The following is a 23,417-nucleotide window of genomic DNA, read 5'->3' as shown; positions in this document are numbered from 1 at the left end:
AACACTGACTCACTATAAAAGAGTGAGTTCTGACTCACTATAAAAGGGGCTGCTTGCCCCCTGTTCTCTCTCTCTTGCTCTCTTCTCCTCTTGCTCTGGCTCCCTTACCCTCTTCCCCCTCTCTCCCCACTCCCCTCCCCCATCTCTCCACGTGCTTTATGACTGGCCTCTCCTCCTCCTCCTCCCCCTCCTCCTCCTCCTCCTCTTCTTCCTCTCTCTCTCTCTCTCTCTCTCTGCCTTTCTCTCTCTCTACTCCTTCAACTCCCCTTCCCATGCCCTAAATGAACTATTTTATATTATACCATCCTATGGCTGGTACCTTAGGGGAAAGGGATGCCTCAGCATGGGCCACAGAGTCACCCCCTTCCCCATACCATACTGTGCCTCCAGCACACATATATCCCTGGCTCCTTTCTTTTTATAAAGCACAACATCCCTTGTACCTTGTTCCTCAAAGAGTAGTTTAAGAACCAGCAGGTGTCATCTAGAGGCTCGACAGAAATGCAGGTGACTAGGCCCCACCTTCAGGATCAGAACCTGTGCTGACAGGACACTTGGATGATGTATAGGACACTGCTTGGGATTCTCTAATCTAGGAGAACCTCCCAACAAAACCTAGAGAGCCTTTTCAGGAAATCATCCAACCAAAAGAGTCAGGTGCCCTACCCTTCCCAGCCCTCAGTCATTGAACCAATGAACCTTCTTCCTGGCGAGTTAGTTACTTCCTCTTTTCCCCTGTGACACGTGGCTCACAGCCAGAGTCATGATCAGGTGGCTCATTACCTGGTCCAGAGAGACCTCTTTTGCCGTCCGTCCACTGCTCTGAGCACGGCTGACCATGTCCTGCAGGATAAAAACAATTCCAGTGCCATGGAGCAAACTTGGGACTCTTACATCAGTTCCTTAAATCAGAACTCTTTGCCCAGACAAGTGGAGGTGACCCAGGGAAGATATTCAGGTAGGAGGAAGGGGGATGGTATCTGAGGGGACCAGGAGAAACATACTCTGCCAAAATCCAAGGAAATGTGGTTGCAAGACTTCAGGAATGGGAGCTGGTGAAGGGAGTCCTGTACTATCTAGATCGTGTTGGGAGATGCTAGGCTAAGGAGAATCAGGCATTTTTCTACCAGAATCGTCTGCCTGTTAAAAAGAAAAGTAACAACTGCCCTTATTTCTTTTTAACATACCGTAACTTAAAAGGGGCAAAAAACCTCTTTCACAAGAAGATAGAGCATTGGAAAAAGAGAGAGAAAAATGTTCTGTTTATGGAAGGCATATAGTTACTTGCTAAAGTATTTTTCTTAGCCATGGGCAGTATGAAATATACGACTAGCAATGCTCCTTGCTACATAGTTGGCAGAGTTGGCAACATAGTTGGCATATTTCTGCTGTTTGAAGAGTTACTTGTTTATTTATTTGTTTATTTATTTATCTATCTATCTATTTATCTATTTATTTATTTATTTTAATTTGACAGAGGCTGGGAAAGAAAGGAGCTATTCACCAATATTGCCTAGGAAAAGGGAAAATGTTATTTTTTTTGAGCAGTGAATATTTTTCACTCTGCTGAGAAATTACAGCAATTTGACACATGAAGTCTAAGGCATAGATAAATGTGAGCTTGAAAAATTGTCTTTTGTTGGTTTGATGATAACAAAAAAAAAATCACGTCAATGCTCTAGGGGGCTTCCCATGGTTAATAAGGAGTCCTCCTGTGCACCAGAGGCCATCTAGCACTTACTCTGCATTTTGGGAACACCAAAAACATGGTTCACCGCTGGAAATGATCAAGGTGGCCATACTGCCCACCGGGCAAGACAAATCATGATGGCAACTTCTGGAAAAAGAATTAATTCAAATATTTTTAACTTTAAAGTAAATTACATATAGTGACATACTGAAGAGTCTACCTCCATAAAAGATGCTAAACTACTCAATTATTGATCTCAGTCACTTTTCTGTATTCATTAAGAGATCTCTGCTCGTCTCATGTCACATTTAACAAATTTTACTTAAATATTTACTTAAAGAGTTCGTTTACCTAGAGAAATACTAGATATGAATCTCTGGCTAGAACCTCAACCTTTGAGGTTCTTTCCCATGGCAACTATTGTCTTTCAGGGTCACTTGAAAACCTGTCATTCTCCAAAGGGGATATCATCACGGTGGTGGACCTGGAGCCAGTTTTCGTCAGAGCAGAACTGAAGGACGGTGATCAAGTTCTGGACGTGGTCACTATACCTCTTAGATATGAAGGTACAGGGTACAAAGTGCTTCCTTCTGGGTCTTGTGACTCTTCAGAGAACACATGGAAGGTCATTCTGGTGCTTGTTTGTCAGGTGTCAGAAAAGGAAGGCAGGTTGTCAGCTGGGAGTGGGGAAGCAGTAGGAAGTGGGAGTTTGCCAGCCATGGGCCAGCAGAGCCAACTGCACAGTCCTGTACCTGGAGCAGGGCTCTTCCTTACCTGAGCTCCTGCTATGTCCTCAACTCCATGCCTGTCAGAGATGAGTGCTGAGGAAATCCTGGCTTTTCTCTCTTGTACTGGATCTGGTTGTTAAACATTCCTACGAAAGAGTAAAAGCCAGTTTCGGAAACTGTGGGGAAGACCGCAAAGACACAGACATGATCAGTGTAGCTCAATCGTGGGACCGTTTTGTTTTGTTTTTGAGACAGGAAGAGGGATAAAGATATTTGTCTCATAATTTTTTTTTTTTTAAAGATTTATTTATTTATTTATTACATGTAAGTACACTGTAGCTGTCTTCAGACCCTCCAGAAGAGGGAGTCAGATCTCATTATGGATGGTTGTGAGCCACCATGTGGTTGCTGGGATTTGAACTTCGGACCTTTGGAAGAGCAGTCGGGTGCTCTTACCCACTGAGCCATCTCACCAGCCCCTTGTCTCATAATTTAAAGACAGTATATGAGATAAACAAACCACAGAATGAATGACTCTCGTATCTATGGTGGGGTCAGTTAGGAAACATGGAAGAGAGGGGAAGATGGTGAGCAGAAGGATGTAGAGCATCACACCCATGCAAGTGCAGAAAGAAGTAGACAAAACCTTTAGCAGGAATGGTCAGGATTTTAGGTCCAGGCAAACGGAGAGCTTCTGTGTGGGGCGTTAAAGTTCAGAGCACAGGTACAGTGACTGTCACATCCAACACTGAGAAGGGGTGACTCTGCTGGTGCTTTGGGGGTGCTAAGGCCCCTGTTGGACACTCTCTGACCTTGAAATCAGGGAGGATGCACAGTAGGTGCCAAGGCTGGTGTCAGAGCAGAAGGTGGTAACTTTTGAGCAAATGATCCAAAGGACATGTATGATGGCTTCTTTATCTGTCAAAATTGGAAGACAAGGCTAGAAAGAGGGCTCAGGGGTTAAGAGTACTGGCTGCTCTTAAGTCAGGCACTCCATTCCCAGGTCTCACACTGTGGCTCACAACCATCCGTAACTCCAGTTCCAGGCCTCTTCTGTCCTCCATAGACGCTACACAGCATGTTGTGCATAGACACACATGCAGGCAAAACACCCATACACATAAAATAACAAAACAAATCTTTCTAAAACATTTATCAAAAAAAAAAAAAAGTAGCATGCTTTGAAGGGGGTGGTTCTGATGCTAAGGTCTTATTCCCCAAATGGTTCTTCATTTGTCAGTAAAGGAAGTCGGGGGTGCGGGTGTGGTTAATTGCTGAGTGGAAGGTATAGGCAGGACTTATGGGTCCCAGGAGGAAAGGGCAGATCAAGGAAGGAGAGGGTGGTTTTGGTTTGGTTTGGTTTTTTTCTGCTATGCTTTGGAGGAAGAAGAACATAGCAACCATGTGAGGTCTCAGAGTGAGCTGGGGCCTGTGGGCTCTGCTACAGGCAGGTGGCCAAGGATGTTTGGTAGGGGCTAGGTGGGACTAGCCATCGAAGTTTAGGGCAACTGGAGAGACAGAGATAATACATTGGTAAGGACACGCTTTTCCAGGCAGAAGATATCAGCGCCCAGCAATTGTGCCTAGAAGGCAAGTTGTAAAGTAACAAACTCTGTGTGTGTGTGTGTGTGTGTGTGTGTGTGTGTGTGTGTGTGTGTGTGTGTGTGTTTTATCCTTGGATTCAAAGGTCTTGGGAGGGAGCAGGGTCACCTCCCTGAGCAAAGGCGGCTGGAACAAAAGGGAAGCCGGGAAGGACTAGGAAAGTGCCAGTCCCGGGCACTATACGCAACAATGCTTAAGCCATGAATGCAGCAGCATTCTACCTATGTGAAGGAAACTGTAGTGGCAGCAAGAGCCTGCCAGCGGCTTCTCCATTCTAACCATAGGCACAGGAGTTCCCATCTCAGAGTATAGACACATACTTTCCAGCTCTCCCAGAATACAAGTGGAGATGTTGAAGCATGAGTTTCCTGGAAAAAAGAAGGAACGAAAATATAAGTTTTGTTATTCTGGGTCTGGGCAAGCTTTTCTTGGATCTGGATTAACTTGGAAGGAAGAAGGCTTCTGGAATGTTCCCCAGAGCCCACATTCCGTGGCTGTGTTTCCTGATGCAGGCCAGGCTGTCAGTCTGGTCTGATGTGCAAGGCACAGTCCCTGCCTTTCTCTTCTCCGTGAGCCCTTCTTCTCAGCTGAAGACTAGAATGTTCTTGTTTAAAACTGTAATTCTTTTAGCTCAGGTGTGGGGCTTGGGAGGTGGTGGTGACTAGCTCCACTAGCTCTGGAAACCTGAACCTCTGGGCAGGGTTTGTGAAGGCGCTGCAGCTGGCAGGTGATTGGACACCCTCTCCAAGCGCCCACCCCCCAGGCAACAGGCCTGCCCAGAACCCAATCCCCCTGCTAGACCTCTCTACCACCGCTGGGCACTGTGCCCCAGCCTCTCCAGGAAGCAGGAACAGAAACTATCCTAACACACGGGACTCTGTATGAACAGCCAGAAGACATGCCTCCTGGCTCAGGTATGTGGACTCTGTCCCTGCCAATCAAATTCAGAGACCTGCCGCTCTGCTCCGATATCAGAGTGACATGGACCCTGCTGAGCTCTAAAGGGTTTATCAGAAGACAGTGGTAACCCTCTCTGCAGGTTCAGGTATGAGACTGGCGAACAAGGAGAAGGTAAGAAGAGACTCCGAGGGGACTAGGAAGCCCCAGGATGGCCACAAAGCAGGAAAAGCAGGCACATCAGCAAAGGAGGTTGCCCTGGAGCTCTTCCAGTTGGACCTGTGAGGGGCACAGCTGGGGAGCACGACGGAGATGCACTCTTGATTCCGTTTCCGCCTTCTGCTTGCTGGCAGGTGGGAGACATGGCTAATTTTGCAAGGTCCCTGCCTAACAATCTGTGACTACTTAGCCAACTCGCCAAGCCACCGATAGACAGGCACACAGTGCTTTAATACTGCCAGGGGCAGTGTTTCGAGAGTCAGTAAGGATGATGATGCTCCATGGTAACAGCTCCACCAAGAGCTTAGGGATGAGGTAGCAGTCATACCTGCTGCTCTGACGTTTCAGATTTCAGTGCAGAAGGTGGACCTGTCAGAGAGCAGAAGACAACCTTGGGGAAGGCCAGGCAGAGCTGGGCACCTGAGGAGTTGCTTCCTTGTCTGCATTCATTCCCTGATTAGCATTCTAACATGCCTCTCTGTTAAGGGTGGCCCAGAGGGTCAGATTAATCAAAGTGGAGAACATTCCTCTTTAAATTGCAATCACAAGCATTATCTGTGTTTTGATATTAATCAATCACCATTGACTACCCTTACTATTTTTGCCGCATTTTGGAGAATGGAACAAACAAAATTTCAAGGCCTTGCTGGGTCGGTAGCTCCGTGCTACAAGGCAGAAATGATCTCATGTCGAGATGAAGGGAGGAAGGAGGGCTGGCTGTGTGGTGGGTATTAAAATCAAGCAGGCCGTTTCTGACTAAAGCAACATGAGATTTATGACTCTGAGCTAAAAGCTGATGCTTCTTAGAAAAGGTACCTGCCACAGGGGTCACCCACATCAACCCTACATCTGGAGATGTCTTAAGGAACACGTGCCCTTCTGCTTAGTGGGTATATTGGAGCTGAGTGTGGTGGACCACTGTGTCCAATCCAGCCACACGGCAACTGCGTGTGCCTTGGTTCACAGTGTCCTCTTCCTGGTTTTAATTTTCCTTAGCATAGCAGAAAACATATACGGTCAATGATAGCACTCATGTCTGTTGTGCTGATGCCTACCAGTAGGATATGCCAAAGAAGCAGAGACAGAAGGACCATGAGTTTGAGGTCAGAGAAAAATGGCTCAGTGCTTAAGAACGCTTGCTGCTCTTCCAGGGTACCCGAGTTCAGTTGCCAGCATCCACTTTGGGTGACTCAAAATCACCTGTCCTTCCAACTCCAGGGATTCTGGGTCTTTGTTACGGCCTCTTCGGGTACTTTTGCACACATTCACATAACAACAACAAAAACAAAAACCACTCTCACATTCTGAGCAAGAGAAATAATTCAGCCAAAGATAATAATAACAATTCAATCGAAAGAAGGAAGGCTTAAACACTATCTAGCACAAGACTTCCTTGAGGCCACAGAATAAGCAGATTGGTACCAACATCCTTCCCCTAAAAGAAGAGGAAAATCTCTAGCTACTCAAATACCTTCTATAAAATGATACATTAGCATATAATCTATATGTATCCCTGCTGCCTATTTTAAATCATTTCTAGATTAGTTATAATATCTAGCAGAACGTACATATTTACATATTATGTAAGTGGTTAGTTAATCTGGACAAGTTGAGTACTGATTTGTTGTTGTTGTTGTTGTTGTTGTTGTTGTTGTTGTTGTTGTTGTAGTACAGTTTAATTATGTAGTCCAGGTTGGCCTTGACCTCGGTATCCTTCTGCCTCACTCTCCTAAATCATCCCCCACCCCCAAAATGTTTTTGACTGGAGCTGGTTCTGTCTGAAGGTACAGAACCTATAGGTAAGGAGGGCCAGCCATTTTGTTAGCATCTTTTATGCTTATTGTTCAGTGAGCTGGGCAAGGCAGTTACTAGGCATCTACAAGGTGTAGTGTGGCAAAGCGATAAAATTCAAACAGTAGTCTGAGCATCAGAAAGGTTTGATTTTGAATGTCAAGCCTTGTCATTGTGTTCTCAAAGGTGGGAACCCTGACAGGGAGGAAGACAGGCACATAGAATTGCACACAGCATCCAGATACAATCCTGGACTCAATCATTCCTTCTACTTTCTACGGGTTTTCTCCAGAAGTCCATTTCTCAGCCCCTGATCTCAGACCCTGCAGCTTCTGGAAGCCCAATACCAGACGTCTCTGTGCCCAATTCTGGGAACTGGGTATAGCCCCTGCCAGCAGAAGGAAACCAGAACCTCTGTGGATGAACCAAATTTAGCCTAAAGTCTACACTTGCCTGGCAGGTTCTACCTTGCCCTCTGGCCAGGATTTGGAATGACCAAGACCCCTGTGAGGCTAGCTTCACCCTTCTTTCTTGGTTGACATGATGTGGTTAAGTGTCCTTCTTCCGACCCCTCACAAACCAGGTTTCAGGGACCAATCTCAGACCTAACACCATGGCCACAGTTGGCAGTTAGCAGATTCTCTGTGTCAAGCCAAACCGGTGAATTCATAGAAACCAATTACCGAAGATGCCCAGGAACGTGGCACCCGATCGGCATCTACCCATTGGACTGCTAAGCTTCTTTCCAATTAGGGAAACAGATGATCTGCTGAAAAGTGAATGAATGGTAAAATCAGTAATATCCTTGTGCAGTAGTAATTTATTGCTTATCCATCCACATGTGCCCTCCTGTTCCGGCCACTTCAGCATCTAAGTCTCAAGTCCAGTGTGTTAACTTCACAGATAAAATGATTCATCGGCTCTCCAATCCTATTTGACTGTCAAAGCCCCTGCCAGGACTCAACGGCAGAGCAAAATACATTTTCTGTTTACTCCCTGAACGCGTTATGTTCTACTGTTAAGCCCAGAAAAGAGCTTCCTGGAGACTGCTAAGGATCTAAGGCTGACACCTGCGTGCCTCTCTCACTTCTCATTCAGAACAAAGCAAGGGAAACAGGAGTGGGATAAACTCGCTTGCCATCCCCGTTAGCCCTACTTTAAAATGCCACAGTTCACAGAACAGCATTGTCTAAGCCTCAGGAATCTAGCCCAGCTCCCATTGCAACCACAGGCAATTCTGCCCTGATTGTTCTAACCTAGATGGCCATGCATTGGTTGTACAGGGGGACTAGTGAATCAGAGAGCTTCCTGGGACAGGAGCCTGCTGGTCTGCTGCCTAATGCACCGTGCTTGGGACCTCTGGGAGCCCACCTCCCCGATTGCCGCGTGCCTACTTGCAGAAGAAAATGCTTATGTGTCTGTCGGTGTGGATGGGATGTAAGTGGGCTGTAAAATGGAACAGCAGGTGAAGGGAGACCCTGCGGGGAAGCAGCTAAATGGTCCCTCCTCTCAGCACAGTAGATATCCGCATCATCACGGGCACCATTACCTGCCTGGAGAGTGCATCAGAAACCCAGCTGTGGAACCAAGATAGGCAGCAGCTTCAGGCCTGGCACTCACATCAGGAGCCAGGAGTTATGTCTTAGCATTATGAATCTTAAAGCAGCTGAGTTGTGATATCGATGACATTATCAAGGTGACTCCAGATGAGCAGAGAGCCGGTGACCTCCTGTTCACTGATCACTTGCGTTCAAAGGGGAGAGGCTAAGGTAAATCAGAAGTCATCGATGGTAACATTTGATCAGCTAAGTGACAATCAAAAGAAAACTGGAGAACAGGAACTTGAAGCACCATGGAAGTCTTCAGTAAAGACATAAGGTTTATCTCGAGCACCCTGTTCGCTTCCTTGACGGAGGGTCCTATGTGTGACAAATGATTAGATCACAGCTGTGTTTTCCTCTGTGCCTCATTTGGCATGTCTTTCCAACCAGCAGAGCTCTCTGTTGGAACATGGAAGGCTGGCAACATTGAAGAGAGCAAGAGGGTTTAAAAATCAAATCCTCGCTGCTTTGATGGAGTCGCCAACTCTTCCGCAGAGAAAGTGTCAGCAACGCCCTAGTTACCGAATCCCAGGGGACACCACGTGAGGATTCTCCCGACCCCTGTCTCACTCACGTTTCTGTCTGCTGGGCTATAAGACAAATAGAACACTGGGGGCAAGGAGTCACTGCCAAAGCTGTGACTGGTCCCATCTGGAGTGCTGGGACTCTGTGACCGAGGGTTTACTTGGCCTCCCCAACTTCCCTGCCAAGCTTCAGTGTCTCCAGCACTGCGTGCCCGAGTACTGTAACCAAAACACAAAGCTTTGTCCCTGCCAGTCTGAACAAAAGAAGAGACGCGAGTCCCTGCATAAGATAAGATGTGACATAAATCAGCCCCAAGCCCACCAGCCACCCTGGGCTCTGCTGAGAAACTGAGGCACAAGGAGGCTTGTGTTGAGGCTGGCAACCCCTCTTCCAGGCTGTTCTGAGCCCTGTGGAGGACAGCCACAGACAACAGTTACACAGCCTCCCACCTCAGCACCAGGCTCATTCCAGCAGTTGACAGAGGAGCTAAAGAGTTCTGGTCTACCACAGCCTTTTCAGTCCTCCAAGTTCCAGCATTCTGCCAAGTTGAAGAATTCTGCCTCCTGTGTGAGCAGTGCTTTAATCCGTGCATTGGCTGTAGCAGTGCTGGATAATTCACAGGAAAGAGCTTATGAGTCCAAAGCCAGCCTGGGAAGGGACTCACAAACTAGTAGAAATTGTCTTTGTGTGGGACTCCTAACAGCAGGAGCAGGGGCTGTCTCTGATACTTTTGCCTGCTTTGGGGGCCCTTTTCCTCATAACTGGGTTGCCTCATCCAGCCTTAATATGAGGGGAGGTACCTAGTCTTACTACAACTTGATATGCTATGTTTGGTTGATATCCATGGGTGAAAGCTGCCTTTATCTGAATAGATAGGGATGTGTGGATGTGGGAGACAGAGGGGCAATGCAGGGAGGGACTGGGAGGAGAGGAAGAAGGGGAACTGCAGTCAAGATGTAAAATTTTCCAGCCAAGAGAGGCTTTCCTCTCTTTCCAGGCATGATATTTCCTAGGTGAAAAACTGAGACCATTACTAAACCATCTTAGAAGTTTGATTATTGGGACTGAGCACTGTTTTCGAGTGTGTACTTAGCACAGGATACTTAGCTGGGGCTCAGTAGGCTGCCTCTCTGAGTGCCATCAAGGGCCTGTGCTCAGCAGAGGCACCAGGTGATGGTGACCTTGCTAGGAGACAATTGAGAAGGCAGATGCTTAACCTTGACTTTCAGCTTGATGGAATCTACAATAAGCTCAGAGAATTCTCTCTGGGCTGGGATAAGGGGGAACCACCTAGACGAAGTTAGGTGAGGTAGGAAGGCTGAATGTAGGCAGCCTTACTGCACAGCTCTACTGTGGGTCCTGGACTGGTCAGAAAGAAGAAGTCAAACTGAGCACAAATATCTTTGCCCTGAACCCTCTGGCTACCGATGCCCTCTAACACCAAGCCACTTCAAGCTCTCAGAGCTATGAAGTCTCCACCATGATGGATGAAACCTTCGAATTGTCCTCCGGAATGAACCTTTTCTTCCCTAGGTTTCTTTTGTCAATCTTTTCCTCTTTTTTCACAGCTACAAAACAAGTAACTGATATAGAAGGGAGACTGGATGGCCATATCAAAGGTAGTAAAAAAAATTCTGCTTAGGGTACAGGGGGCCTCATCCCCTGGTGCCTGGCAACTGCCTGAATGGTTATGCAAGACACTGCCCATGGAGCATGAAGACGAATCGCAAAACCCTTTCCAGGAAGTAAAATCCTGTTAGCTTTATTTCTCAAATGAACGTGCAAAAACAAAAGAATAAATGTTTGTTGCATGAAATGAATAATGCCCCAATCCTTCGTTCCTACATCCAACAAGAAGCTGCTCTTGACCCTGACTTTGCCCTCCTAAAATTCAAATGTATCGAGGTAAGGGGCAGTCCAGGGATGGTTGAGAAGTGCCTTTACGGCTCAGCCATGTCATTCCACTGCTGCACCACCACCACCACCCAAAGGAGCTGATAGTGAAATGCAGATGGATTTGTGAGCCAGAGGTATGCTGCCGATGCTTTAGAACCAACCAGAAATGAAGGGTTAGGCCGAGGAAATCCATGTTCCTTAGGAAACTCAAGTGAACAAATGCAAGTCAAATACATGGCCAGGGCAGGAAGAGGCCTCACTAATGGACTCCTGTCTGTCTGTGTTTATGAAGAGATACCCCCTTTCCCATAGTCTAAGGAAGACTGACTAAGAACCAATGGTTTTCCAAAAACGTGTTTCTCCCCCAAGAGGAAGATGCTTACTATTCTAGCAGAGACAAACTCTGTCTTCCCATGGCTATTTGAACCATAGGGGTGATTCCATGCCTGGGGCAGTCAGCCTGGGGTCCCAGGAAGAAGGATCTAAAGGATCCAGTGAGTCATGCCACTTTGAAGGCCCACCAGACTCAGTCACTACATCAAGCCAGAATGGTCATCAGGAAAATCCTACAATGTGCCCTTTTATTTAAAAAAACAAAAAAGGGCCCTTTCTCTGTTCAGCTGATGACCTCTTCAGATTTGTGGGCCCACTGCTCTTCCCTTTGGCTTCAGTGAAGCTCCTCTGGCGTGTAAAACATCACAGTTATTTTGGTACCGCTAGTTGGTCAAAACTGGGGAGCTTTTTTTTTTTAAGGCTCTGAAAAGTGCATAGCCATATTTCTTCTTGAGGGTGTGTGTTATGGTCTACTCTGATATACCAAGAACACATCTATTAATTTGTTTCTATTAAAATTTATCTTCTTTGACATCATAATTCACAGTAATTAAGATATTGGAAGCAATCTAAGAGTCCATCAGTGGATGAATGGATGCATATAAATAATGACATATTATGCATCTGTTATTAAAAAAAAAAAAAAAGTCTGGCGTTTGCAACAAAATGGCTAGAACTAACCTAACCTAACATACATCATGCTAAGAGAAAGAGCATATGAGATTTGGAAAGATGTATATTATATAGTCTGATATGTGGAATCTTAAAAAAGCTAAGATATAGAAATGGTTTTGTGACCTGCTGCAATGCATATTGATCACAGAGGATAAGAATGTCTTGGGTGTTTCAAATTCACTAAAATTTTAAACGTGCTTACCACAAAAAAAAAAAATGAATTGGTGATGTAACTGATATATTAACTAGTTTGATTGAACCTTCCCGATTCTAAAGGCCACAAGGTTCTCCGTGCTAAGTTCTAAAATGTCTCTGTTTTAGAGAAGAGCATATTTGTACTATGAATTTGTTCAAACATGACCACATAGGTCCACATCAGCAGTGGGATAATTAGGAGAGAGGTGCCGCTCAAGGATCTTTCTAGAAAGGCAGCAAAAATCAGCTGAAAATCTCTAGGACACTTACTCTGAAGATGAAACCATGGTGGACTCGTTCCCTAGAGTACATGACAAAAGAGGCCATTTTTCTTCACCACTGAGTCCACACCACAGCCTCTGCCCTCATGCTTTCTCCCCGGGGCACCCTGATTCTCTGCAGTAATGAAAACCTGACAGTTCTTTGCACTCAGGAATACATTTTCCGTTCAAGGCTGGATTCATTAAACTAATGAAAGACTGGAAGCTGCGCTATTACACCTTCCAATCTGTAAGTTAGTCAGTGAAGGTAGCCTCTTCAGCTTCACTGTATCATCTTGAAGAGCAGGTTGAGTCTATAGAGGGCAGAAGTCATAGAAGCAAAGAAAAGGAGCAAACGGCCTGGGAGAAACACAGTATCTGGATTAGCCCTGAAGACAGTGAGTTGGATTGCTTTTATCTAGCTAACTTCACAGGGGGTAGAACTTGGGGTGTTGGTGGATTGAAATTGGTGAATGGCGAACCTAGACAGTGAGTTAGTTCACTGTTGAGGGGCATGGCTAAGGTAGCACAGCTAAGGATGCCTCCATTTCCCCTCAGATGGCACCCAGCGGGGGACCAATCTGGATCACAATAGCATGTTATAGCCAACCGTACTAGCCGGCCCAGGGCAAGGTTCCAGCTCCCACATCAGGGCAATGCCTTTAAACTTTACTGTCTCTTTCTTGCCCAGGCATCATTGTGCCATGTTCTGATGATATTATCTCTCCACATATTCCCGTCACCATCCATTTCCTCATGATTGACAATGTTCACAGTTCCCGGAGAAGAAAACCAAGGTCATCCCCAGTCTCCCTCTGACACCCACGATGCGAAGACATTAGAAACAGCATGTCGTTCTCTTATGGTATAGTGGTGATTAAGCATGGTGATTTAGGTCTTAAGAGCATTAGCAGTTCATCTTCACAGAGAAGGTGTTTGGTGTTGTATAATTGATAGAGCTTGCATACTTAACAAGGAGAATGTAACAGAGACTTCCTTTAATCTGCCTTAGTACTTAACTCGGTTTCTAGGTTTCTTATAGTTTCATGTTCTTCGTATTTTAGAGTTACTCCAGCACCTTCAATAGCTTACGTGCCCGTTTAAGGCTTACAAGGGCTGATGCGTGGTGATGTCATTCCAATGCTTTCCCCTTTTATAATGCCTTCCAAAAGGAGGTTGAGGAAAGCCTAAGACCACAACTTAACCCTTGTAAGTGAAACTAAAGTGAGTCTGGGAAGTGGCACAACCATCTCTGATTCGTAAATGAGGAGTCCCAATGGGAAGGGGACAACCAGCTAGTAGCATCCTCTTGAGCATTCATGGCAGGCTCATGGTACCAAATGCTGAATGCAGACTCACACATGCACCCAGTGTGCACCATACCTGATGTTGATGATCAGGGGCTTTAGAGTGCAATCTCCCCAAACACCCTGCCTCAGCAGCTGGGGATAGGATTCTGTAACCCCTAATCCCTGTGTGCTCCGCACTCAGGTTCAGCAGTGGAAATCGCAGGTCCATGGCTTGACATAGGTCTGCCTGTGGTTCTGCTAGGCAAGGCGAGAGAGCACAGAGGGTCTCCTGCAGCCAGAGACGAAAGAAAGGAAGGGCAAGGCGGGATCTGTAGGGCAGTAGATGGTCTAGGCTGTGCATCACAATCCCTGAGGGGCTCTAAAAGCCCTCGGTGGCCTCACTCTGGAACATCAGATTTAATTAGGCTAAGGTGGAGCTGGGTCTGGCTGGCAGCTAAGGCTCCCCCGGTGGCTGTAAGAAGCAGTCAGAGTTGAGCATAGCTCAAAGCCACTCTTCTAAAGTATAGCCCCACCCCACCCCACCCCCGCCCCCGGGCAGCATTCCTGGGTAAAAATGTACTTTCCTATGCCCAACTCAGGTTGCTCAGCCAGAACACTTATGTACTTGGCCATGCCCTCTAGAAGGTTCCAGTATACCCTAAGGTTTGAGAATCATCAGGTTCAAACAAATTGTGAAGTGTAAAGGAAGGTATTCAGAGCTTGGGGTACGGAGGGTAGACGTGAGGATGTTGCAGAGAGAGCTGGTTGGAATCCAGTCACTAAACTCGCAGCCTTGGGGAACTGCGGTGCAGAGCTGACTCGGGATGATATGGGACTTGGAAAGGCAAAGAAGGCAGGAGGTTGGGACCTAGGCTTCCCAGAGATGTGTCGGAGTAGAGTTGATGAAGAACAAGAATATCGGCCTCCCTGAGCCGAGGTTAGGGAGTGAAAGGTGGTTGTCCAAAACCAGGTTTGCGTTGCAGCGTTTCTGGCTTTGTTGTGTTATCCCCGGGACTGTAGTCCTTTGGCGCTGAATGCTCATCCCAGAGACCCACAAAAGAAAGGGAATCCTCCCTTGGGGACACTATTTGTATTTCATGTTTATTGTTTACTTTTCTTGCAACACAAAATATCAGACAGAGAGAGGCCAAAGAAGCAAAAAGGGTTTATTTGAGGCCGCCGGTCACATTGTATCCATCGTTAGGAAACAGTGATGAGCGCTCAGCTCTGTTTCCTTTACCTTCCGTCTGGGACTCCAGCCCACATTTAGGGTTGGGCTCCCCACCTCAGTTAACCCAGCCGAGAATCTCCATCATAGACATGCCCAGAGGCTTGTCTCTTCCGTGATTCTAGATCCTGCAAATCTGGTAGTCACTCTTAACTCTCACAACTGGTACCCAGCAGGTAGAGTGAGTTGTGGAGGAAACGGGCGAAGCCCTGAGTGTGCCGCAGACAGAAGGTTCCAGAAAGAAGCAAGGGCCACAGAGAGAGGGGCGCACAGAGCAGAGGGTGGCCTACAGCCTAATGAGGGAGCCACACCCCAGCTCCTCGGCAGCAAAGCCCTTGGAGTTAACATCTGTGAGTCCCAGTTACCCCACCAAGACCTTGCTGTGGGTCTGAGGCACAATGGAGGTCACGGGGCTCAATGGGCAGGCTGCTCAGGTGCAGCATAACGTCAAGTTTGCTGGAACCTGGAGCTCTGTCCTCCGTTTCCGGCTGTTGCTAGTCTCCCCAGGCCTTCCTCCTTTTCCAACCTTTTAACTTCCTGTCCTGTGTGATGCTGGACAAAAGCAGACAATCACTACGAACCTCGGCATCTTTCATCAGTAACAAACAGGATGTTGTCTGCAGAGCAGTTAGGTAAGGTTGAACACTGTAGAGCCCAGCTTCTGCCTCCGCCTGTGCACCACAGAGCTGGTTGTGTTTTGGTCACGGTGTTTACCACAGCAATAGAAACACTAACCAAGGCACAAAGTCAGAGGGAGAGGGGAGAGAGGGGTGCTTTTCTAGACAACTTGATACAACACAACAGTCACATAAGGAGCCATGCCTGGGAGTCCGTTTGTGCCCTTGTCCATCTCTATACCTTCACACGAGCCTTTCCACCAGTCTCTGCTGCTATAGGACAGGTTGTCATGTGATCCCTCAGGACCTCGCTGGAGACTGGTGACAGTGTGACTCTTACCACCACATCTTGTCCTGTTCACTCACTTTGGTACACTCTACTCCCCTGTGAGAGGTTCTCAGCCATGTCACTGTCCTCCAGCTGGAATCTGTGAAGTATAGTCCCTTCGAGGGACAGCAAGGGGCTCCCAGAACAGGTGCTGGGCAGATGGGGATGAAGGTGGGTGTGGGCCTTGCACCTGGAGTCGTGGGTTGAGCACCTGCTGCGCTTCCCAGCTGGAAGCTCCTGGGAGCCTCCCCGCCCCTGTCTGCCAGGTACCTTAGACAAAATCGGAACAAAAAGCTTTTATTGATACACTTAAAAAGGAGTGGCACAGTAACTTGCCTACTAGGGTTCTCCTGCTCCAGGACTTAGTGAATGTGTGCCAGACCTCTTTGTCTGAGGGGGGTGAAAGGTACCTTTGGGGGTAACAGCCCAGCAAATAATCTGTCTTACGTGACTACTGTGCTGTTATGAGCTGTCAGGAAACTCACCACTCGCCCTGCTTGAGCTCTGTCCTTGTGCCTTGGTTAGGGTTCCTATTGCTGTGATGAACACCATTACCAAAAGCAGCTTGGGAAAGAAATGATTTATGTCAGCTTACAATTGGAGTTTGTCACTGAGGGGAATTGGAGCTGAAGCAGAGGCCATGCAGGAGTCCTACTTAGTGGCTTGCTCCCTTCTTATAGCACCAGGACCACCAGCCCAGGGATGGTCCCGCCCACCAGGAGCTGGGCCCTCCCATATCAGTCATCAGTGAAGAATATACCCCACAAACTTGCCCACAGGCCAAGCTGATGGAGGTATCCCTTCAATTGAGGTCTCTTCTTCCTGATGAAGCTAGCTTGTATCAAGTTGACCAAAGAAAACCGAGCAGCCCAACTGAGGTGGTGAATAAGGACCTTGCAGGTGAATTGGATGGAAGGAACTGTGAGTAGTAAAAATAAAAATACTACTTTGAAAATTATGATTAGGATATGATTAGAATTTATGGAACAAAAAAATGCTCCAAAGTTTTAAGTACAGTTTATTTTCCCCATTTATGTATTCTTTACGGAGGAAAGAATTTTATGCCGCCCAGAGCGACGGTATGAAAACTATGTTGACAGGTGGGCTTTCCTGTGGTGTGGGCGTACTGTTTGTTAACACTTTAGAGTGGCCGAGTCACAAACTGAAAGCACACACTTTAATTATACAAACATCCCCAAACATGGAACCAGGACAGGGCATCATTCCTACCTGGGCCTAGGTGAGTCTCCCGCCAGGAATTCCGCAGCAGGGAAATGGATCTAAGCATCTTTGCTGTGGTGACAGCGCCATCTTGTGATCCTGTGCAGTATTAGGGAAGCGACTGCCCTGGGCATTTCTCAGTCTGTGTGCCTTCGGAATCCTCCTATGTGAGTCTTTGAAAGCCATGTCTCCTCCTGGTGCTGTATAAGTGTGTCTAGGGCTCTTGTGCAGCTGGAGAGGAGAGGGTGGGTTTAAGAAGTAACAAGAATCTTCAACTCTGGGAAATCTCTCTGACTTAAGGAAAGCCACGTTCATCTGTGTGGGTTCTACAGAACCAATTTATCAACTAGGCTAGGGGAAAAAGCGTTCTAGCCTTTTCTGTGTGGTAAGAGAAGATTCGTGATAGGTATAAGGCCTTTCAGGGCCTGATGCTGCTACCTTTGGGAATAGAAATCGCAGAAGAGTGTGTCAGTGCCATCCATTCTTTATGTTTCTGTCAGACACTGTAGGTCAATGTCGGTGCTCTTGAATGCAATATTTATAGGCCTCCCGCTGGCCTGGCATTATCTTGTTTTCAGGAAGACATACACGGCGCTGTCAGAGGACACACTCTGTGGTCTTTAGATTTGATGAGCTCCAGCTTGAATGACAGCTGAGGTTGTTAATTATGACTGCTGTGTACCTGGGAGAAAAATCTAATAGAAAGCTTTATTGATCCACTTTCAAAGGAGTGGCATGGTAACTTCTAGAAACGCTGAATGAGCTTGCAGCTTCCTATTCTCTGGAAGAGACAACAGATAACAATTTGAGATGCACAATGACTCCGCGGGTAGACTTGGGACTTCTGTTTAACTTGATAAAAATTCTGCATTTGATATAAGTGCCTGGAAAGAAAATCAGCCACCCTTGTTAGAGATGGGTTAGGGAGCCGGGCTGTCCCTGAAGAGGTCTATGTCAGTGACTTTACTTCAGCGGCATAAACCTATGCCACTCTCATTTCCCTTGTAAGTGCTAATTGTACTTTCTATTCACAAGCAACATGCTTTCATTGCATAAAGTTGGAATGGAACAGGTGCCAAAAAAGGATGAATCACTCCTATCCCTGGTGGGAGTTTGCAGGCTGGTTCCAGGTGTTTGTTCATTTGCTTGGCTTTGTTTTTAGTGGGGTGTTTTGGTTTGGTTTGTTTCTTCTGTAGATTAGTTCTCCCTACCACCACCACCACCTCCCTCCTAGATTTTGTTTCTTCAGTTACATGGAAACCACTTTGAGCCAATTAATTTATTCCATCATATGCATATATATGTATATATCTAAATAATGGAATATATACATATATCACGGAATAAATTAATCATAAATAAATAATAAATTATAAATATATAAAATTAGTAAATAAAATTTAAAATAAATAATAAATTAATTATATATAATTTATGATGATAAATATTATATATCATATATGTCATATATAATTAATTTAAATTTTTATATGCATGATTTTATAATTTTTAAATCTGAGTTATCAGATAAAATGTCATAATCTCACGGTGCTGAGTTTTAGCTGGCCTTATTTCCCGAATGGTCTCAAAGCACAAGAGTAGCTTTAATGAGCCAATGGAAAGCTACAAAGTCTTTCTTTTAAATGAAAAGTAACATTGAGAGAGACACAGTATCCATGTAACTTTTCTTGTGGTAAACTGTCATAATTGTTTGTTGTTGTTATTAATCATTTCTGTCATTTGGATCTAGACTGTTCCATAAAGGCTTCCTAAAGGTTTGGGCCACAGCCCTTAGCACTCCTGGGCAGTGGAGCTTAGTGGAACGTTACTGAGGGTTCTGAGGAGAATGTTGAAACTCCAGCCCCTCTTTTCCCTCTGTCTTTGCTTTCTGTGTTCTATGAGGTAAACAGATTTGTCCCATGAGCTCCCACTAAGTTGTGTTATCTTCCCACAGAACCAGAAGCAACAGTGGTCTAGACCGAGAGCTAAAACGCCAACACTGAGATGAAGCAAGCATGCCCTTTTCCTAAGATGCTTGACTTTTGCATCTTGACGTAGTAATGCAAAGCTGACTGATGTTCATGATTTCAGGTCTCTACTCCCAAACCTAAAGCACGTCATCCATGGACAAAAGGGACTTGTATAAATAGGTCAAATATAGGTCTTACTAGCAGACATCACTTTATTTGCCACTAACATTCTAACATAGTATCAAACAAAACTCTTTGTAAATATCATTTTAATGCCACACATTTTGAACAAAGACCAAAAGCATATACAGGCATATGTGACTATTTACATTGCTATGAAAATTATTCCCAAAAGACAAAGAGTTAAGGAAGGTTGTGTCTTCTTCCTAGCCATTATCAGTAACACTGCCATGCCTGCCTTTGGACAAGATCCGCCTAGGTGTCAAATTGTTGCCTGGTGACATGGCCCCAGATGTAAAACAACCGTACTAAAGGGCACAGAGAGCCCCTGCCTTCTGCTGTTTGCTCTCCACAAGGAGGTACCCATCAACCGCCCCATCATGGCATTAAGAAAGCACCTGCACCCTCAGCCTGGGTCACCCCCGCCTGTGCTCAGGGAGTAAGCCAACCCATCTAGCTGGGCTCCACACTGAGCCTGGTATTCCACAACTTGAATTTCTAAACGTCCTCTGACATTTACCACTAAGAGAATAAGCACAGGAGAAGTCTCTGCCTAATTCCTGACCATCCTCATCCTCTTCCATAGGTAGCCCAGCTTTGCCCACAGCCAGATCCCATACTTCCATGCTTGCCTGCATGGGGCTTTGCATGAGTATCTAGAGGCATGGAGGTTGACAAAGCAGTGTGGATCTGTCTTTCTTTGTTTTAGTGTTTGGTTGGAACCCAGGCCTCACTTGCTAGGCAAGCGTGCTCTCTCCCCTGCCCCGCAGCCCACTGATCACTCTTAACTGTCTGACTTCCCATCCTTTAGCCTGTAGCCTGCTAGGCACTGGATAATCCTCAGAGCCTGGCTCTGCAGGATCTGACTCATTCCTTTAAGTTAAGGGGGAATGCTGCTTCATTTTAAGATGTGAGTGTCCGGGCCAGGCAAGATGGCACCATGCTTAAGAATACTGGCTGCTCTTCCAAAGGATCCATGTTCTGTTCCCAGAACCCACATGGTGGCATAGTACTGTGGGGAATTCCAGTTCCAGGGGACCCAACGCCCTCTTCCCACCTCAGTGGTCACTGCATATATGCACAGACATGTGTAGGCAAATAGCCAAACACATTTTTTAAAATGTTATTTAAAAAAGATGGAGGTGCTTTAAAGAAGGGCATTCACTAAACATCTTTGAATTGTGATTATCTTTGTGTGAACTAATGTACCAACCCTCTTGCTCTCTCTCCTTCCCCTTCCTCCCTCTCCTCCTCTTTTTTCTTATTTCTTTCCCTTTCCATGAAGTTATACACACAAACACACACATATACACCCATACACATGCACACACACATACACATATATACACATAAACATACATACACACCCATACATGCATATACACACATACATATACATACACAAACATACACACATACACACACATATACACATATACACACATACATACATACATATACACACATACATACACAAACATACACACAAACACACACATATACACACATAAACATATATACACACCCATACATACATATACATACCCAAACATACACACAAACACATGCACATACATACACATGCATACATACGCATACATACATACATATACATACATACATATACACACATACATACATATACACACATACATATACACACATACATACATATACACACATACATACATATACACACATACAAACACACATATGTGCACATACATACACACATATACATACATACACAGGTACATACATATATTCATACATACACATACACCCACACATGCACACAAACACACACACACTTCTTTCTTTACCCCAGTTCTAACTCCTTAAAGCAACTACTTTATTAGATTTTCCTGCTTTGTCTCCATATTTCTAGGTAAAATGCATCCTTTGGTTTCCACTGGGATTTGTTCAAGGACCCCCTGTGAATACTAAAAGCTACAGCTATCCAAGTACTTTATCCAAGTACAGTGCACAGGGTTCGCATATATTATATCTATTAAATTGTCTCTAGGTGACTTGCACTACCTGATACAATGTAAATGCTGAGAATCGTTGTTGGGCTGTGTTGTTTAGGAAATAGTAAGAAATAAAGTCTGTGCATGTTCAACACAGATGCAATGTTTTCCCAGGTGTGTTCAGTCCTCAGTGGAGTTGTCAGTCATCAGCGTGAACTTGCAGGGCCACTGCACTGGCCTTCTTGATTTCTGTCCCACTTCAAGATAGTTTCTGATATAGAAGGCAGAGATGTGGATCTCTTTAGCTTCCTACCCTAGTCTAGGGACACACACACACAGGATTTACAAAGTTATGATTCTGTTATTCACAGCTGAACCATATAGTAGAATAGTTAAATCACTCTTCTTTTGTAAATTTAAATTTGAGAGAGGGTCTTAATATGTATCTCAAGCTAGCCTAGAATTCATTATGTAGCCCAGGTTGGACTTGAACTCATGATTCTCTTGCCTCAGCCTCTGGAGTACTAGGATTAAGGCCAAATAGCACCATGCCTGGAGGTCAAGTTCATTTACTTTGCTTTTCTTTGTATCATCTTTTGTTCTTTGTATCATCTTTTGTATCTTTGTATCCTCTGGTCATTGGCAGTTTCTATTCCCAGTCTGTTCAAATGCCTTAGGCTAATCAAGTTTGTCTTTTTCCCTAGTCCTCCTCATTATCATGAAGTCCTCTCCCAACCCCAGCCTCTTCCCTGGTTCCCTCCTCCCTGACTCTCTTCATGGCTCACCCTCTAATTTGGTCAAGAGACATCTAGTAGCTTTCTTAGAAATAATGTTTGGAGAGCAAAATTTGAACCTTGGCTGAAGATGCCAAGTGGGTGTAACGTGAGCCATTGAGTCTCAGATTCTACATCTGTGGAATAGATTGAGTAAAATGGTCTCATTACAACATGCACATGAGCACACACATGCATGCACACATGCACACGTACATGCACTCACACATATCCACACACATAAACACTCACACAGACAGACACACACACAAACATACACACACACACACCACTTCTCCTATTTGCCAACACCCTGGCCTAAGTGTTGTGTTTACAGAATCTCAGAGGACAGATCTGGTAGAGACCACTAGGCAATAACATTTAAAGTCAAAGGAACTTTGGCAACCTCTGGGGAAAATGCCTGAGAAGGTAGTTATATCCTGCCTGCACCTTAAAGGACATGGCTAACGACTACATTGCGTGTCCAGGGAGAGAGAAAAACCCGGACCTTCTCTGGACACTTTTAAAGGAAGTGACTCAAGCTTGCCCCCTAGTAGTGGAGTGTGTCTGACTGAAACAAAGACAGCAAATATTAATGAATAAAGAATATGTCAACAATTAAAAATTCAGTTGGATGTAGTGGCCTGTGCCTTTGAGTCTAGCTCCCAAGAGGCAAAAGCATGCAGATCTCTGTGATTTTGAGGCAATCGGGGCTTGCATAGTGAGATCATCTTGAATAGAAAATAAAAGGAATTTAGAAACCATTAGAAACTGAAGATGTGATTTCCAGCTGACAGGCGAGCCCACCATGTGACATGTTCCTGAAACATAGGGAAACAGCCAGGGATGGAAAATGTAGCCGCACGCACGTGGAGATTGTTAAAGAGGGTCCAGGAAGCACAAGCAGGAGATCCCAGGTCTGCGCATGCGTTCAACGTGAGGCATAGATCAGAGCAGTGACCCAAACAGCGGTGAGAGCAGCCAGATTAAGTCATTCCTACAAGAAGCTATTCGCTGTCACTTCTTAGTATAAGATTGGGCAGCTTCCCCAACTTCTTTCGTTTTCTTATCAAGATAAGTAAATTTTCTGCCCCACTGGGTATCGGGCTAATTTCCAACTTCTTTGTATATTAAAAGTGAGTTTAGAAACTACAATTGGATTAAGAAAGAAGACATGGTGCTTACTCAAACAGTTTCTCCTTAAACAATTTAATTTTTAAAATTGCAGCATAAACAAAAAATGAACAAGATGGTTTTGATTTCAAATTACATGTTTCTGGAAACCACCATCCAGGGACTCTGAGGCCAGGAAAGTCCTCTCTTGTGTGTTGTAACTAATCAGGTGTGATGTTGAAAAATGAGGTTCTAACATTGAGATTTTTTTTTATACTCTGTACTAAGCTGTACCCTAATTCTGCCTAAAAATAAT

General features: G+C 45.4%; 1 protein-coding gene across 1 annotated transcript in view; it reads left to right on the top strand.

The window, feature by feature from the left end:
* Positions 1 to 757: 757 nt before the first annotated feature.
* The window catches only part of Themis3 (thymocyte selection associated family member 3), a 40,124-nt gene continuing 17,464 nt past the window's right edge, over positions 758 to 23,417 (top strand). The window contains exons 1-2 of the mRNA NM_028998.2: positions 758 to 958; positions 2,122 to 2,256. Coding sequence (NP_083274.1) covers positions 871 to 958; positions 2,122 to 2,256 — 223 coding nt within the window. The 5' untranslated portion in view covers positions 758 to 870. The remainder of the gene's footprint in view (positions 959 to 2,121; positions 2,257 to 23,417) is intronic.

Source organism: Mus musculus, chromosome 17, assembly GCF_000001635.26.
Source record: "Mus musculus strain C57BL/6J chromosome 17, GRCm38.p6 C57BL/6J".
Classification (NCBI taxonomy): Eukaryota; Metazoa; Chordata; class Mammalia; order Rodentia; family Muridae; genus Mus; species Mus musculus.
This window is presented reverse-complemented; position numbering and strand designations above follow the sequence as displayed.